The sequence below is a fragment of the Drosophila nasuta genome, chromosome 3 (assembly GCF_023558535.2).
Source record: "Drosophila nasuta strain 15112-1781.00 chromosome 3, ASM2355853v1, whole genome shotgun sequence".
In the NCBI taxonomy this organism is placed as follows: domain Eukaryota; kingdom Metazoa; phylum Arthropoda; class Insecta; order Diptera; family Drosophilidae; genus Drosophila; species Drosophila nasuta.
Genome location: NC_083457.1, coordinates 1,695,277 through 1,709,152, shown reverse-complemented (window position 1 = coordinate 1,709,152; position 13,876 = coordinate 1,695,277). Strand labels below are relative to the sequence as shown.

Here is a 13,876-nt window from a genome sequence, read left to right as displayed (position 1 = left end):
GGAGCTGTGGCAGGAGCAACCGCACCCACAAAATGTCGAATGTAACCATATCGCACAAAAGCTCGAACAGAGCAGCATAAGAAAACCAAGACACACAGCTTCTTCGCCCCTTCTCCGCAAGGCATACTAAATTCAACTTATCGGCAGGCTGCAGTAGGGCACGTGCCTCGATAAGCGTTACAGCCACCCAAAACCATCCGTAAGTTATCTATTCCCTGAATGCAGTTAAACAAAAAATTTGCACCTGGTGATATGCAAGATACGAAGAGATATATTACCACTTGATGGGCCAAAGGACTTATAGCTTTGGGTGGCCAAGAAAAGCTGCATATTGAGACACATACCCGTATGCACAAATGTATATACTAAGATAATGCAAGAATGTAGAAGAAGTTAAACAAATATAAGGACTATGTAATGATACAATTGTCCACTTGTTGCTCATGCTGCCATCACTCACTGGGCTGTGGTTTGGCATTACAAATTCATGATCTATGTCGCCGACTTATCAACAGGACAACTAAGTTGCCAGCATCTGAATGCCACGACAGCTAACACGGTGCATCCTGGACTTTTGCTTTAGCATTTACTTGCAAAACTTTGCCCTCAACTACGTAGTTTGTATAAAACAAAGCTCATTATAAAGCGGATTGTGAAGCACTTCAAGACTTTTCACTTCAGTGCTGGGTGGTTTTCATTTAACTTAACATGGAGTTAAGCAGATAGATTCTATTTATATATTGAACTGTATTGAATTCATGCAGGTTGAGACTGATAGATTGACTGACTTCCGGCACTGAACTCGGGATGATAATTAAGCATGTCCAATTTAAGGATTTTATAGGTAGAGACCAGCCATTGACCTGTTCTTTTCGATGCTGGCATCGAATAATCCCTTCGAAAACGCACAAAGAACTCGGCAAACACAACTGGAAAAGGTACCAAAAAATGCTTCTTCTTCTTGGCGAACCGATTAATTAAATCACCCATCTCTTCAATATCTGAAGTCAAGTCAAAGTCATTGGCGCGTCTGCACGCCAAAAAGACAACATCAACAAAGGCGAACTTATGATCGTAATGGGGCAATTGTTGCAGCTTCAATATAATAGACCGACGAATGTGTCGTTTCTCGAAGCGTAAAAGTTTCTTTGGCCAATCTTGTGTCTGCGGTCTATGCAACTTTCCAATATCGTGCAGGATCTGTTTGTATCCCATGGGAGTGGTGCATTGCTTAATGTACTGTTCACGCTGCTCATTTATCAGCTTGGTGATGAGCACCACTGCGTGCTTAGCGTTTTCGATGAACTGAAGTTCGGAAAATTCCCAGTCCCAAAATATTTTCAGTTTCCATAGGCTGAATTTGTTAATAACTAAATGCCAAGGACTGTACACGTACAAAAGTAAGGGTAACGATATCTGAGGATCTTCTTTCGCTCGTTCAACATCAACTTGAAGATGCCATCTTGCTGGCTTTTGTGATGCTGCCACAGATACGGCATTGTTTTGGCCGCCTCGCGCGGGATTCATACCGAGCATGCCCAGGCGGCAGAGTGAATACCTCTTGCGCTTGCTTAGTAAGTCATTCCGACTTCGTAAGGCAACCAACTTCAACGGATGTTTTGCCGACATTGTCCCATATTTTCATTAGGATTTATTTCAAATTTGTAATAATTTTTTGCCGAAAAGTTTAACTCAATTGAGAAATTTTGTTCATGTTGGACATTAAAATCAAAGTCTAGCGTATTAAGGTAGTGCAACTTGAGTCTATGGATAAATCATTTATTAGAGCCATCTGTAACTTCAATTAAAAAACAAGTAAGAAAGCTACAGGCGAGTGTACTCGACTGTGAGATACCCGCTACCCATTTTGAATAAAAGCAATATATTTTGCGGTATTATTCTCAAAATATACCAAATATACTGCAAAAAACTAAAAATATACCAACTGGTATATGATATATTGATATAGTACCGCATTCAAAATATACCATAGACGGCTCAATATACCAGATTGTCAGCCAAAGCAACTAAGACCCCTAGTAAGTAGGCGTTTTTGCCCATACAAAAGTATTTATTTAATAAGTTCGACAATTTTTATCTGTTCGCAACCAAATTTTCAGGAATCATAACTACTATAGTTATTATTATATATAATAACCAAATTTTCAGGAATCACAAATACCATTGTTATTGTACATACCAAAATTCGTCTAGCTTTAATATTACTCTTGTTATTATTGATATGCGGGGGTGGAAGTAGGCGTGGCAAAGATTTGAAATAAACTTGATCTGCGTGCAAACATAACAGATGCTGTCGTAAAAAATTATAGCTCTATCTCTTATAGTCTCTGAGATCTAGGTGTTCATACGGACAGACGGACAGACGAACAGACACACAGACGGACAGACGGACATGGCGAGATCGTCTCCGCTGTTGTCGCTGATCAAGTATATATATACTTTAAAGGGTCGAAGTTGCCTCCTTCTACCTGTTACAAAAAGTTCCTGCCGGCACAAAGTTATAATACCCCTCTATATAAAAATCTATGTGTAAATATATGAAAAGTGGTAACTGTTTTAGTTTTGGAATAAATGTATGAAAGTCGTCGAATGTACGTACATACAACTTTTTCTTTTTGATACTTAAATTACTTTAAAACTAACCTCCGTCAGGTCACGATTATGTGTGCCTTTCTATAAATGAATGTACTCATTTACATACACAAATGAAGGCAAATGTATATATGTTATGTGTAGTATGTATATGAGTAGACAACAATGACTTCTAATTGTGGCAACATGAAGTTAATCGATTCACCAACTCTGTTGACACATTGATAGATGTATCCTTGTGAGTTGGCATTGTAAGCGTATTGCAAGCAGTGGATCAATGATTCGTATGCTGTATGGCATTGTGCAATTATCGAAGGCATTACTAAATGCAAAACATTTGCTGCTTCCAATGCCATCGTGGTCCTTCTCCCCTTTAAGTTTTGCGTGCGCTTGTAGTTGCATTTCATGGACCATTAACTTGCCTCAAATCCACTAGGAGTATGCTTGTATCTAGTCTCTGTGTGCACTTAAGCTCTGATTCTGATAACTGAATACAAGCCACGAGGGACAGACGTAAACACAAACATAGACCAGACACGCCCACTAACCCACGCCTTTAGACTTGTTTACAAACTTATTTCATCTGGGTTAATTGCATCGCAATTGGCCCCAAATTTGCATTCGAGCTAAGTAATTTTGTCTAATGTCGATTTCAATTATTGTACAATTCTCGAACATGGAACTGCTAAAGATATTTACTGCATATTTATGAGGTCTCCTTTTTGTGTAAACAGGAATAAGCCATTTACTGTTTACAGTAGTTTGAGATATCCAAACAAGGCTATATCAAGTACTTCAAATCAAAGTCAAATTACTTCCTGGAGGATTTGTCCATTTGTCAAGATTACCATATTCAAAATATACTATGAAATGATTAAAACAAGCAAGTTGATCCAAGACCCTTTCACTTATTGATTATTACCGAGACGATAAAGCCATGCCCGTCTAGCCGCCTGTATGTCTGTCTGTCTGTACGTCCATATGAAACATTGGATCCCAGTGACTGTAAGATTTGTATTTTTTTGGCAACACTTTTTATACTTGCACGCAGATGAGATTTGTTTTAAATTTTTGCCGCGCCCACTTCGGTCCTCGCAAATCGAAAAAAATCGAATAGTAAAGATATCACAGCCCAACAGCTAATCTAATACATTTGAAGAAAAGGATTTATGCTGAAATAGCTTCATAGGATTTTTACTGCTCAAGTCCTTAGAGTTAACATGACTTAGGACCAACATTAAAATGTCATCAAAATGGAGTTGGACTTGAGCAGATCTATTGTACGATGTGTGAGCAATAAATTGTAAGTTGGTCGAGCGTCTACGGGTTCATCTTTGGATCTTCTCGCTGAGCACTTCAAACTTTGGGCATCGATGCAAATCGATCATCAAAATTTACGAGACGTTGCTCAAAGTGCGTCATAAAATTGGGCCAGGAAACTAATTAAGTACATAAAATGGGAATTAACGGCTTTCAAAGTGCCGTAAAATCCACAGCGCAACAATTAGCCAAAGTCCAAGGATGTGAGATTCGAATGCAATGAATGGAATGGAATGCGAATATGTTGTCAGCCATAAAAGCAAAACGAGACTTCAGACCAACGCTCAGCCTCAGACTTGAAACCGTTGTGTGTTCCGCCTTCATGCAAAAGCTGGGGCGGCCTTTTGGCAATGAAAACCAATGCAAAGTCGTTAAAAGCGAACCAGCGACGATGTTGCCGGAAAAGCAACTCAAATGTGAATCAACAGTGTGGCAACTAAAGACTGAGACTGAATGCTCTTCCTATCAAGAGCATTTTTGATCAAGATAATTATTAAATACGATTCAATGCGTCTTGACTTAGCTCTACGACTATCTGATAAATTACAAGATGATTCAGTTCTGGGATGAGCTAAGTTCTATATCAAATGATTACGACCCATCTGTTAGGGTATCAATGGATGGGGGATTGGAGATTGGAGCAAAGGAAAGCAGGCGAAAACTTTTTAATTTAATGCATCGTCGTAAAAATTTGATACTTTGTTAGCGAGTCGGCTGTAAAAATAGTTTCGCTTTGCTTCTCTGATTCCCTTTTGGTTGCCTCTGGTCTCCCACCCTGTCATTCAACTGCGCCTTCGTTTTCCATCTCCCATCTCCCCACTTCTTGATGGGTCGAGCATCACAAGCTGTCAGCCAAAAGTTGACCCAATAAGCAACTTTGCAAAAGTTTCTGTTTCAGTTTCAGTTGCAGCCTCAACTTTGAGCTCTGTTCTGCTCTCTGCTCTTGGACTCTCAACTACCAGTGGAGCTGCCCAGCTAGAGGATTAGGCCGGCTAACTCGCGTGGCCGTTTCAATTAAAATAAATTAAATGCGGCGCGCGGTCGCAAATGTCAAAACTGTTTGCGGCTCAATTAGGCGCACTGTCAAAATTTGCGTACAACAGTCGACGTCTGTTGCCTGCTGTGAGTTGCCTCTGACAGGAACGGGACAGATGATGAACTGCAAATTGGATGCGGCTGACTGTCAATGGGGATATGCGAAAAGAGAGAGAGAGAGAGAGAGAGAGAGATAGAGACAGAGAGAGAGAGAGAAAGTATAGAAGTAAAAGAGAGAGCTGCCGTGACGAAACTGCTCAAAACATGCGCTAGATCTGAATCTGACTGCCTCAGCTCTCCGTCTTTTACTCTCCGGCTCTTTAGCTCATTCTGCTCCTGTTCGTCCTGTGCCTTAAGCAAGCTTAAAAGTTGCTCAAGGAAACTTTTGCTGGCAATAAGCAGTAAAACAAAGGATTTTGCCAGATTTTGAAACAATAATGTTAAGCAGAAGTGTAAATAAAATAAACTGAAAGCAAAGTACAAGTAAAACAAAATAAAATGAAATACAACTAAATAAAATAAAACCATTTTGATCCGCACTTTTTACTTATGGATTATAAATTTCTTGTTACTCAACTGTTGCTGTTGTTGCGATTTAGAAGGTTGTGGAGGCATTTTGGGGGAGAAAGCTATATAAGATTTATTTGCATCTTTAATTTTTTTATGTTCCTTTTTTTAGTATTTTGGAGAGTTAGTACAGTGTGTCAGTAAAGTGAATAAATAAGTTTGTCGTCAACAAATTTGTTAATTTTGAAAATGGAAGTTAATTTCGCAAGTCTGTTTTAGTTAGCTGTGTAAATTACAACGCACAGATTAAGCTCCAATTCAACGAGGCTCTAATGAGTGCCCAATTAACTCTTAACTCAGTGCCGAGTCAGCTTCAACGCCCACTGGAGTTGCAGTTGCAGCCTGACGATTTTCTGAGGAGTTTTCATGAGAAAACATGACATTTTAATTGAACTGCCAGTGGCATCAACACCCGTCTAATGAATGCAATGCTAGCAGCAGACACAAAAAAACAGAATTAAAAAAAAAAAAAGAAAAAACACACACTCTCACAAAAATGTTAAAGAAAATGGATTAGTTGCTAATTAAACGCCAATTGGAAATGATTGCAGCGTTTACGTTTGTTGCAGGTGGAGCTCCATTGGGATCGAGGAATATAAAATATTGTCGCTGTGCACTCGGACATCAGTTGTCACTGATCTAAATTTATGTAAATTGGCAGCTGCAACATTGGACCAGAACTCCAGAGTGCAGAGGCATGCGTGTTCAGCATTGGCCACATTTCATTTTGCACGCGCCTCCAGTTGGCTGTTTGCTGTTGCCCTCTTAATGGGCATGCAACACAGCAACGTCATTCATTTGGATGTGGAGTTGGAGAGGAGGGGGAGAATGAGGAGGATTGCTGCTACAGTTGGTTCTTGTTAGTTGGCAGTTGCCAGTTGTTAGTTGGCAGTTTGGCTGATTATTAAATCACAAGGCGACCCCGAGCCGGGAGCGGCAATCTGATATGCAAAATCTCAACTAGTTTAGCTGCGAGTTGCATTAAAGTAGCGAAACAACAGGGAAATTCTGAGTCAGGGACTCAGTTTAGTTTGGTTACTTCTTCTCCTAGTTCATCTGTCTTTAGTTCTCCTCATCTTCCTCCTCGTTTTGTGCGTTAATTACAGCTCAGCTTAGACTGGAGAACTGCGGAGCAGCAGGGCTGAAGAGCTGGCAAACGGCAACTTGTTAAAAATTTTCGCAGCGAGTTTATTAAAGGGCAACAAACTCTGCTTCTCCTTTATTCTCGCTGCAGTGGACTGGCAATTAATTGGAGCTTAGTTCAACCTGTTTTAATAAGAGCAAGGCTAAGATGACGCCAGTGCAAGTGCAAGATTTCGGCTCAGAGTCTAGCTAACATAGCTACATTATGTGGAGCATATCTTGCAATGTTAATGGGATGCACAGAAGGGTCTGATTTATGACAACGCAGTCAACGAGTCTCCTTAGATTTTAACTTCAATAAAATATTTTCAATTTAGTAAGATTAAATCTTTAAATTCATAATATTCGAGTATGGCTTTGGAGGAAATATGCGGCTTAAATAAATTTGGCTTCATGAAGGGGTTCGATGCTCAAGTCAAGGACTGGGATCAACAGCAGCTGCAAATTGCCACCATTAACCTTAGAAATCCTTATAGTCTAATGGCTCCTCCGTTTGAAAATGTATTAGTTTACCACTCGGCTTTAAAGCAATATTTTTTATTTATCATTCTCTGCATCGCCTGCAGCCTGCCGTTAATCTGCCAAAGATTCTGCAGCAATGCAACGTGCGAATGGAGTTCGATCATGGCACCACAACTTTGGGCTTCAAGTATCAAGGAGGTGTGATCCTTTGCGCTGATTCACGAGCCACTTCCGGCCAGTACATTGGCTCGCAGAGCATGAGGAAGGTTGTGGAGCTCACTAATTATATGCTTGGCACCTTGGCCGGCGGCGCTGCGGACTGCGTCTACTGGGATCGAGTGCTGGCACGCGAGTGCCGGTTGCACGAGCTGCGCTACAAGAGCCGCATGCCTGTGGATGCTGCAGCCAGAATAATGTGCAATATATCCACCGAGTACAAGGGCATGGGTCTGGCCATGGGCATGATGCTGGCGGGATGTGATGACGAGGGCTGTAAGCTCATATATGTGGACTCCGAGGGTATGCGCTCACATGGTAGTGTTTTCTCAGTGGGAAGTGGTTCTCCATATGCTCTAGGTGTACTCGATACAGGGTATCGCTGGAATCTAACAGATGAGGAAGCCTATGATCTGGCCCGGCGTGCTATTTACCATGCCACCAGTAAAGATGCGTACTCGGGAGGCATTGTTCGCCTATATCACATTAACGACAAGGGCTGGAAAAACATTTGCAACACGGACTGCAACGATCTGCATGACATCTTTTGCGAGGAGACAACTAGTAATGATGACCAAGCGCATTTGCCCTGCACTAGCAAAGCATGGATTGAACAAAAACTACGACATGATAATGTCCAAGCACGAGTCGCAGCGGTGACTATGGAGAAAGTGTAGAAAGAATATCAGAAGTAATAGTTTTAAATTTCAGTAAATAATCAAAGATTGTTTAAGGTCATTTAAAATTTGATTAACAAATTAACATTGTCAAACTCTTAATTGCGACTATCATAGTAAAAAGTTTAGGTATGTAAATGTTCGTATTTTTAATACCCGCTATCAATAGCGTAGAAGGGTATTATAACTGTGTCGGCAGGAAATGTATGTAACAGGTATAAGGATGCATCTCCGACCCTATAAAGTATATATGTTTTTGATCAGCGTCAACAGCCGAGACGAACTAGCCATGTTCGTCTGTTCGTCTGCCGAATGAACACCTAGATGTCAGAGATTGAGCTATAATTTTTTTCGTCAGTATTTGTTATATTTGCAAGCAGATCAAGTTTGATTAAAATGTTTGCAACGCTCACTCCCAACAACAGTAATTGTAATTCCTGATTCCTAATTTGGGTGCGACCAGATAAATAGTAGTATTTTGTGATATATTGTTTTGGTATATTTTGAGAATATTACCAAAATATTTTGTTTTTACTCAAAATGGGTAGCGGGTATCTCACAGTCGAGCCCACTATATGTAGTCTTGATCAGCGTCGACAGCCGAGCCGATCTAGGTTCGGGGGTTTTTAAATAAATCAAAAAGACAAATTCGAAATCATAAGTTAATAAAAATCATAAAATAAACTAAACACTCACTTTTTCAGTTCTGGCTTTACGCATTGCCGAAGTTAGTTTCAGCGAATCGTCCGCTGTTTTTGGATATTCAGATAACCTCTCAGTAAAGCTTGAAAAATTTCTCACAGTTAGCGTGCCTTTAGTAATTTTCCTAATGAAACCACAGAGGAAAAATGAGCTTGGCGTCAGGGGTCGTTCGTCGTCCCTCCAGTTCTCAACTCGCTTCTCCGCTTCACCGATGTTCATTAGATTAAAAGCAATTTACAGCAAAACTTTTGTCCACAAAATGCAAACGTCGCCTTCTGACTGCAGGCTCTTCGGGCCATCCAAGGCCCCCCAAAAATCCGCCCAAGCACATGTGCAGCATCTGGCGTCTCACATGTGCCCAAAATGCCGTGCAAGTGTCGTCACTGCTATTTGGTGCCTCGGCAGGGCCCATAGTCATTTGCCGTTTCCTGCTTTTTATTTTTCGGAATTCAACAAATTTGCGGATTTGGTTTGTAATTTATTAAATTTATCGCCTGCTCGGGGTAACATCCTTGCACCTCCTCATCCCCCTCCCCATGAGCCATCTTCTGTGGTTGCGTCTTTCCCGCTAGGCAATAGTCTCTTGTCTCTGGTGCTCGTCTCTTGTTTGGATACTGTGCAGCATTTGCTGATGACAACCCCCAAAAAAGACACAAAATGCACCGAAATTCCAAAATGTAACGTACGTTACATTGCGTATAATAACGTATGAGCGTATAACGTATACGTACATACATTCGAAATGGACGACATTTGGTGAAAGTCGCTTCCAGTTTAGAAGTTATTATTTTGATTTATAGAAAAAGTTCGTTAGCGAGCGAAAGTTGCTCGTATATATTGTCAGCAGGATGTTCCTCCTGCTGCTGTTGCTTCCTTTGACTCCAACCCATTCAAGTCTCTCTGTGTTGATTCCGCAGCGATTTTGCAAAAGTTGTTGTTATTGTTTGAACCATTGATGTGGCACCAGCATGCTCACCATGTGGCTTTTACCATACATCTCTTGTAATTAAAGCATAACATGTTGGCGAACAAGTCGTTGTGTTTATTTTGGAGGAGTATTTGGTTAATGTGAATACGAGTAGAAGAACATGAATTTTAGCATTTTAGCAGCGTCTAAGATTCATATACCTAAAAGGGTTAACATTTTAGATTTATTTGATTTTTATATAAGTTTTATTGCTCACAAGAACAAGATATATGTACATATATTATTGAAGTAGTCCATATTACTAATTGTTTTGTTGTTATGTGTAATTAAGTACAATTTTAATAAAATTAACATATGACATTTATTTATCAGATTAAAATTAAATTATTTCTTTAATAACTTCGACAATTTTTATCTGATCGCAACCAATCATAGCTACTATAGTAATTATTGTATATGGGCATTTCCCAAAGTCGCGAACGTACGTTCGTACGAGATAAATTAAAAAAAAATAAAATCGAAAACAAACGTTTCCTGAAACTTTTTTTTTACTCTTCGATAGCATTTGTTTAGCTCTTTGGTTAGTGTAAATTATGGGGCTTATCGATTTTTAATTTTCATTATATTGTCAAAAAAACATGCGGTCGCGAACGTACGCAAAATGGAAGTCGACTTTGGCTTAATACAGTAAAATGCAAAACTCTGCGAATTGAGACGGAATATTTTAAAGAAATAACTTTACTCTTAAAATAGAATCATGTAGCTTTCTATTAAGTCTACTCCCAAGAAAATATCTCCATTTATTTATTTTTAATTTAATTAAGTTCCGGTCGCGAACGTACGATTTTTCCATGTTGTTTTATTTATTAAATTTTTATTTTTACCACAACTTTTTTTTATTAATAACTTCATATTTCATAAAAACAAACGGATTTAACTCAATTTAATGTGTCTAATAACATTTAAAAGCAAATAAATAAATTTTTATTAAATATGAAATATGTACTGAAATTTATTAATAGCAAGAAAAATATGTAATAAATAATAAGTAATAACTAACAAGTAATAAGTAACTGCAAACGACATAGTTTTCAAAAACAAAAACAAAAAAAAATTTTTTTTTTTTAAATCCATGCGACGCTAGTTAAAATCGACATATGCTTATAGGTAAGGTCGCGAACGTACGCTACTTTGACAATCAATAAAAATAGATTGGTTCGAGTAACCCCAACGATTTTTTATATTTAAAATATATATACCAAAATCACTTAACACGCGAAGTTTCATTCACCTGCTTGCACTTATTGCGGAGCAATTACAATAAAATGATGTTCTTGGTCGCGAACGTACGATTTGAACATAGATAAGAAGCAAAATAAAAATAAACAGTTAATTGAACATTTTTCGCTCACTTTGCATTTTTTATCTTATTATTGGATTGCTATTAAGAGATTTGGTAGAAAAAGAGCAAACATATCATATGTTTTCTTTGTGAAATAATAAAACATAAAAATGCATACAAAAGGAGCTAAAAGTAAAAAAATTACATTTTTTCAGTTTGCAGGCAAATTTTTTTATAAAAACAACGGAGATATGCTACGGATCCATTGTATTATGAAAATTTGGATATTTCTTTATGACATTATACAAAAAAATACGATGAATGTGAAGATTTTTTTTTCGGTCGTGGTTTACCTTTTTTTGGGAATTGCCCATATACCAAAATTCGCAACTCTAGCTTTAAAATTACGCTTGTTATTCGATTTTATTGATTTGCGGGGGCGGAAGTGGGCGTGTGCAAAAATTTGAAACAAACTTGATCTGCGTGCAAACAAATTATAGTTCTATCTCTTATAGTCTCTGAGATATAGTTGTTCATACGGACAGACACACAGACGGACAGACGGACATGGCTAGATCGTCTCGGCTGTTGACGCTGATCAATAATATATATACTTTATAGGGTCGGAGATGCCTCGTTCTACTTGTTACATACATTTCCTGCCGGCACAAAGTTATAATACCCTTCTACCCTATGGGTAGCGGGTATAAAAACGCCTACTTACTAGGGGTCTAAATTGCTTTGGCCGACAATCTGGTACATTATGCCGTCTATGGTATATTTTGAATGTGGTACTATATCGATATACCAAATATACAAATTGGTATATAATATTTTTAATATTTTTTTATTTTTGGTATATTTTGAAAAAAATACCTCAATATTTTGCTTTTATTCAAAGTGGGTAGCGGGTATCTCACAGTCGACCACACTCGACTGTAACTTTCATACTTGTTTATATTTTGTTTATGTCTGGAAACAGGTCACAAAGAAAACTTTTATAATTTTTGCTAAATTCTTCTGTTAGTATAAAAGAAGAGTTCATTATATTAATGGCGTCATCGACAATTACACAAGGTGCCCCGACGCTTTTTATGAGTACTGTCGAGCATGTTGCATGTACATACTCGCTGCCACATATCTCTGCCCCACTTTCAATGTGCAACAAATTTGCATAAAATAATAATGCACAAGAACAACTACGTTGACGGCATATTAATTGCGGCTATCATTTTGCGCAAAATTAGCTACTTCCACGGAAAAATGTTCGCCATGCCACATGCCACTTTCAACTTGCCACAATGCTCCCCAAGCCAACAATTTATATCTATCTCGCTCTCATTCTCTTGCTCTTTCTATGCTGTCTGTCGGCTAATATGCGCTTAAAAAGCATGCGACGATAACAAAAACTATAATTTAAATTAATTTGCAAAAGCAACTACAACGGTAACAACAACAACGATGACGCCGACGACAACATCCAAACTGCAACACCTGCACCATTGCTATTATTGCTGCTGTTGTTGTTGTTGCAGTTGCTTTGGTTGCTGTTGTTGTTCCTCTTGTTGTTGCTGTTGGTGTTGGCATTCCACTTTTGTCAACGAGCTCAAATTCAATGAAATTTCACACTTTGTCGTTAAAAGCCGCGCCGCTTGCAACAGGGAAAGTGGAAGGTGGCAACTGGCTGTTGGCATCGGCTAGCTGGGGTGGTAGAGAGGGGGCCATTGTAGAGGCAGTTAACTGGCAGGCATAAGGATGCAAATATGCAAATGGATTTTGCCAAGCGAACACAGCACGCTTTTGCACACACACACACACACACAACGAGAGTCAGAGAGAAATAGAGACAGAGGGCGAGAAAGAGAGACAGAGGGAGAGGGACAGCTGGAGTCGAGAGTGTTTGACAAGCAAGCGTGACTGTTGAGCTGGGAGTTGGCAGCTTGGATGATGTGCAGCTGGAAGGATGGCGGCATCTTCATTTGGACCAGAGATGCTGCATGTGTGTTCAAATTGCTGTTATACCCTGTACTCCATTGCAATGGCAAGGGGATGCTACACATTTCAATCATGTTAATGGTCTTGAAATTATAGAATTCAAAATAGGGTATCGCATGGCCGAGTTCGGTCAGATTTGCTGATGTTTTGGGTTATTGTTGCTCATGTAGCTGCTGCTGTCAAGTAACACGTTCAGTTGCGAATGCGACTACTTGGAGCAGCTGTCGAGGGAAAATGGTTAGAGGCAGCAGGGAGCAGGGAGTGCGGAGAGGGAAATAAGTGTGGAAACTGCGGACGATGCCTCGTTTGGCATTTTCATTAACAGAGCCGCCAGAGTCGCGACGCAACGAAGAAAGCAACGATGAGGACGCCAAATGCAAATGCAGCGACAGGGCAGCTAGGCCAAGACACGCGCCTCAGCAGCAGCAGCAGCAGCAGCATCAGCAACAACTGCAACATCAGCAACGTCCACATTAGCAACTGCTGCAACATTACAAGCTGCAATAGCAACAGCAACATCTTCTGTAGCCACGACTGCTTCAGTGTCAGATGCACTTCCAATTTATCAGCTCTTGGCCTCTCAGCGTCATCGTCGCTCACCCCTCACTTGCCCCTCTTTACGTTGTCCCTGCATTAGTTGGGCGAGGCAAGTTCAAAGCGTATACATATAGTTGTTGGTGTTGCTGTTACTGTTGCTGACGTCGTCGTGTGTTCTCCATTTATTGCCACTTTGGAGGCGGCAACTGCACATTAGTCGCATATCTGTTGAAATTCACGGCAATTAGTTGCTTCGTGTTTTTGTTGTTGCTGGGTTTCTTGCTGCTGCAACAGTAAATGCTGCGAAAGCCATTATGAGATACTACGATATGCATTTAA

General features: G+C 39.6%; 2 protein-coding genes across 2 annotated transcripts; one reads left to right on the top strand and one right to left on the bottom strand.

The window, feature by feature from the left end:
* Window positions 1-650: 650 nt before the first annotated feature.
* On the bottom strand, window positions 651-1,731 carry LOC132793078 (uncharacterized). Its single transcript, XM_060802736.1, has one exon. The coding sequence runs from the start codon at window positions 1,627-1,629 to the stop codon at window positions 757-759; it is 873 nt and encodes a 290-aa protein (XP_060658719.1). The 5' UTR covers window positions 1,630-1,731; the 3' UTR covers window positions 651-756.
* Window positions 1,732-6,959: 5,228 nt separating this feature from the next.
* On the top strand, window positions 6,960-8,171 carry LOC132789823 (proteasome subunit beta type-5). The gene is made up of 2 exons (XM_060798106.1): window positions 6,960-7,179; window positions 7,245-8,171. The coding sequence occupies exons 1-2, from the start codon at window positions 7,030-7,032 to the stop codon at window positions 8,031-8,033; spliced, it is 939 nt and encodes a 312-aa protein (XP_060654089.1). The 5' UTR covers window positions 6,960-7,029; the 3' UTR covers window positions 8,034-8,171.
* Window positions 8,172-13,876: the final 5,705 nt, after the last annotated feature.